The 5,143-nt window shown below is 44.3% G+C and overlaps 1 protein-coding gene across 1 annotated transcript in view; it reads left to right on the top strand.

Moving 5' to 3' along the window:
* T265_14902 (hypothetical protein) overlaps positions 1 to 5,143 on the top strand; it is a gene marked incomplete at both ends in the record, with an annotated part of 15,649 nt that overhangs the window by 8,212 nt on the left and 2,294 nt on the right. Inside the window, one exon of the mRNA XM_009175746.1 lies at positions 1,670 to 2,140. Within this exon, the coding sequence (XP_009174010.1) occupies positions 1,670 to 2,140 (471 nt within the window). The remainder of the gene's footprint in view (positions 1 to 1,669; positions 2,141 to 5,143) is intronic.

Genomic DNA, 5,143 nt, shown 5'->3' with positions numbered 1-5,143 from the left:
TCATCAGTCGAGTAACTTTCAGCTAGATAAAACATGGTACCACTCATCATTCGGTCACCCGATCCACACACGTGTGTGACTTCTCAGATTAAGGTTTAACTCACCTGATGAAATTTATTCATTCTCTGAGCTACTTATAGATTGTTAGTAGTGTGAGGATATTTGGGAAACTTTGATGGCGATTTCGTTCCATAGGTGTTGAAAAATCGATATGCATTGTACAGCCGTTTCATCCTCAATGGGAATCATAAACAGTGCTAATCTCACAAAACTTCAAGTAGTAGAGAACATGCGACTTCTCGGCGAGTATTTCAAACACAACCGTTCTGCCACGAGCAGAGTGAATAACTCGCACATAGGATATAACACTACTCACGTAAAACTTCCTTACGAAAAGTCGTCACTCGAGTCGACAGGTGACCATGGGATATAGCTTCCGAGATCGGAACGTGGGTGACTTTTATCCTGCGTAAGTGAGTGCTAATCACACTGCCATTCAGCTGCTCACAAGAGAACGGTTGTATTCAAACTACCAACAGGGACGTCACGTGTTCAGTACTATATGGGGTTCTTGAGTGATGTGCACTGCTGATGATTCCCAATAAAAATGGAGCCGCCGTCAGTACTTCTTGACTTTTCAGCGTAGACTGACTTCACTCACAGGACGAAATTTTTATGAAAATAGAGAGATTTACGTGAAATCCTATGATAAAATCGTAGCAGATGGACACCAGACTCAATATTCCCGGAGATTACTTTTGTGGAAACTGTTCGACTGCTCCATGTACGAAACTGCACCAAAATCCCCATAAATGTTTTGTTTTTTTGCGCAGTTTTGTGGACTCGCTATAAACCCCGCTTTCCCTCATTTCTGCAAAATTTCAAGTAGTGGAGAACATGCGACTTCTCGGCGAGTATTTCAAACACAACCGTTCTGCCACGAGCCGAGTGAATAACTCGCACATAGGATATAACACTACTCACGTGGTAAGTAAAACTTCCTTACGAAAAGTCGTCACTCGAGACGACACGTGACCATGGGATATAGCTTCCGAGATCGGAACGTGGGTGACGTTTTATCCTGCGTAAGTGAGTGCTAATCACACTGCCATTCAGCTGCTCACAAGAGAACGGTTGTATTCAAACTACCAACCGGGACGTCACGTGTTCAGTACTATATGGGGTTCTTGAGTGATGTGCACTGCTGATGATTCCCAATAAGGATGAAGCCGCTGTCAGTAATTCTTGGCTTTTCAGCGTAGACTGACTTCACTCACAGGACGAAATTTTTATGAAAATAGAGAGATTTACGTGAAGTCCTATGATAAAATCGTAGCAGATGGACACCAGACTCAATATTCCCGGAGATTACTTTTGTGGAAACTGTTCGACTGCTCCATGTACGAAACTGCACCAATATCCCCATAAATGTTTTGTTGTTTTGCGCAGTGTTGGGGACTCGCTATAAACCCCGCTTTCCCTCATTTCTGGAAAGATTGTTTTAGTGTCTACCAGCTGAGGCATTAATGGGGATGGGACACATCTAAATCTGTAAGTTCATTTCGTTCTATAATACACATCGAGCGGCAACTTGGAACAGGATTATGTACCTGGCCTTGTCGGTCGTGCAGGAGCGTGCATCATTCTCTTTCTGACTGCTATTTTATAGGAGAAAATCAAACTTCTTGAATTGCACAATATATACAGCCAGCGACTGCCCAGATGCATGCCCAACTATTTGCCGCCTGCGCATGCGATGACACCTGAAGAACAGAAGGAGACACCGCGGGTCTCGAAACACCTCACACAAGTCACATCTCACCGGACTATGGAAGTATGCGAAGAATCTGCTTCGAATAAAACCCAGCGAGTTGCGCAACAGTTGTACGGTCGCACCAGTCCGACAATATCTTCGACAGAGTCTGCCAGTTCACCCTCCTTCGGCAAGCAGGATGCCATCATTGAGATGGTGAGAAAATCAACCGAGTTGACTTCCCATCCGAATGGATTTGTTTTCGAGAAGACAGTGTCTCAAACCGCTCAGTCTCCGTCTTGTACAAGCCCGGTGGAAATGGCTGAGAACCTGTTCGTTTTGACGGCAAAGGAAACCTCAGACACTGGTGTAACCCAACTAGATGAGGTAATATATAAAATTAGGTGTGTTTACCTTTAGTAAATGGTGGATTCCTGTTGACGTCTACTCCCATGTTAGGTAGGCAAAGCTGAAGATTACATTGTTCATGTTCCATTGTCGATTTTATATACCACCAAACCAGACCTAAATTGCTGTTGCCGTGAAACCGAAATCATATCGTCCCAGCCTCACTTTGTTTCAACTACAATAATAGACGATAGGTATACTCTTTGTTTTGCTACAGGTATTTGGCTGCACAGCATTCATCATTACGGTTTAGCTATCTAAGGGACTGTTCTTGGAGCAAATTTACTGAAAATAATTATGAGAACAATCGGAAGCATTCGCTTAGTCTATTTCGAACATTCTCCCATAAATAACCATCCAGGTAATTTTTGCGGTGCGTACAGAGATGTTACTCAGTAAAAGGAAAAAGGCCCGAATGTGATCAGTCTGTCGGATCAATGACCGATTTACATCTGGGACACAGCACAACAACCACAGTCACACAGGAACCTATCGGAAACACGCATTGTGTGCGTGGTATAAGCAGCCAATGAGACGTTGAACAACACCTTAATCCGATTGGCCACTTACAGCATCATGTCACTCTGTCCAATGAGGTGATTCAGAAGAAAACAAGCATCGGCAAATGAATCATCCAACCGCAGCGGAATGTAACGCTTTAGAGACAGTACACGGTTCACTGATCTTGTTCACGCTTATGTCCCACCAGTGACTGGGTTTCGATCGCTAGTTTCCTCAATATTAACCTTCTGTAAAAGCACAGACTTTCAACTCCTCTCGATGATCAAAACAAGTGATCTTGTGATCTTGCAAACCACCGATACATGCCAAAAGCTGCCCCCAACACCAAGGGTTGTGTGGGATACCACGGGAAATGGTAAAAATGTCTTGTTAGTATTAAGAATGCACTCGTCCAGTGGTTTTAATTTTCTCTGATCTGGCATAGCTTAGTCATGCCTGCATACTCTCACGGATCGGCACCTCATACACCTGGGCCTTGCTGAATTCGCAAATTGCACGCAAGTATCGAAAGTGCATAAAGTGCCTTGGGAACTCGGTTTTCCATGTCGTTATTGTCAATGAGAATGAACACCGAGCGCAACGTGGATCAGTCAGTATTGATGAAGTTTCGTGTAGCCCTGGTTTAAAGTTCATCCCGAATAGTAGAGAGCTTTCTCAGGTAAACGGTGTTAGAAGGACTAAAGATGCACTATGCTCCGTACACAGAGGACACGCGGACTGGCAATATAGGTCACTCCGTCTAGATGTTAGCAAATGTTGCTCGGGGATTCAATTTTCAAAAGCACCATAGGACGCATGAAAGTTATCAGTATTTGCCCGTCGCTGTCTCTAAAGCACTGGTCCGGTCTCGTGGAAACGTTGAATTAATAATGCAGAAGTACGTCAGATGGTCCCAGGAAAGAGGAACTCCTCCACTCTCTCACACTTCGTAGGGAAAGCTGGTTAGGACATGTGCTCCGCATGTCAGANGACATGTGCTCGTATGGCAGAAGCCCCTGCCTCACGGAGCTCTTTCCGTCCAGTCCTGTATTGAATGGAAGCGTCCGGGAGGTGGACAGCGGATGTCTTGGCAACGAAGTCTGAAAACACTAATCAGTAAACTTGGTCGGATCGATAACCGCCACCCCTCTCGATAGGTACCCGGGACTAAACTCCCCAATGGTTAATGACACTGGTTGAAATGACCCAATCGCGCAGTTAGTGGCGCTCATGCTTCAAAGCTATCGCCTCCGGTGCGTTTTCATTCGGTTCCCGAACCAACTGAACAATGTCACCGCCCCCAAGCCTTGGCTGAATGTCCCACAATCTTCCACACTCCGATGATAGAAACTGTAGCTGCTGGAACCAGTGTACTCATGATACATAGTTTACAGTTGATAAACTGAACTGACTGACTGAGGAATCATCATTCCTAGAGTGATACAGTTTGATCCGCCTACGATCTTTGCAAACAGCCCCGGAATACCGCAAATCAAACCATGTTCGCATGGACCATACTTTGTAACTCCTGCCAAATAGGACTGTCCTGCTCTAGCTTCAAAGAGGTTGTCTTATTCTATCAGCTTGTCTGGTTCGATGCCGAAGGGTACCATCTCAGAATTTAGCAAAAAGCGCTATCCGCCGTTCATGCCTTACTAAATGCCATTTTGTTCAGTTGCAGCTTGAGTGACCTTTCTCTCTTCTTGATGTTTTTGACTGCAGTTCTGAGCTCTCTACGTCCTAATCTCACCAGAAACACAAACATTGGTGGTTTTTTCTCCGCGAGCTTGGTGGAAGCCCATGATTCACTTGGCTCCTTCCACAGAAACAAAACTGTGGCTTTATCTCGGTTTACGTGTATATATAAAATCCAAGGAGAATAGCCTATTCTCCTTTATCTGAGGGATGAACTCTACTGGAAGATAATGTCATCAGTACAAAGTCAGGGCGCCAATACGCATAAAACTTCCAAAAATTTTTCAGAGTTTTACAAACATGTTTTTTGACGAACTCTCTAGTACGGTTGGTGCTTGATTGATGTAGTTTTACTAGTAGTCTGTTGTATAACAAGATTTACGAATCGTGTAGCTATTGTTTACAGTATCCAGGGGTTTCCAATCTTACAGCTCGTTCTCCGAAGCAAACGCAACCAAACTTCCTCTAACTTCCAGATTTTCTGGGTAGTAGTGATTTACAATTACCATTAAACCTTGGCCGAGATTTCAGTCTATTTTCATAAAGAAAGCTACTCACAGGTTGCTGAAAACTCTTTGACGGTCCACGACTGATTTCGCCCTTCTTGGCGCTCATCAAATAGGCGCAGTCCTTGAGTTTCTGTCAGCCTTATGTTCTGCTCGAACCAAAATTGGACTAATTTTGACAATATGGTTTTCAAGAGAGACTCAACTTTGTTTAGCTCGGTGGGGACAGCATCCTGCTTTATCCAACAGCATGCTCGAGTGCACCGAGACAACTCACTTG

Source organism: Opisthorchis viverrini (assembly GCF_000715545.1).
Source record: "Opisthorchis viverrini unplaced genomic scaffold opera_v5_294, whole genome shotgun sequence".
In the NCBI taxonomy this organism is placed as follows: Eukaryota; Metazoa; Platyhelminthes; class Trematoda; order Opisthorchiida; family Opisthorchiidae; genus Opisthorchis; species Opisthorchis viverrini.
The sequence above is the reverse complement of the archived record's forward strand: the minus strand, read 5'-3'. Positions and strand labels throughout refer to the sequence as shown.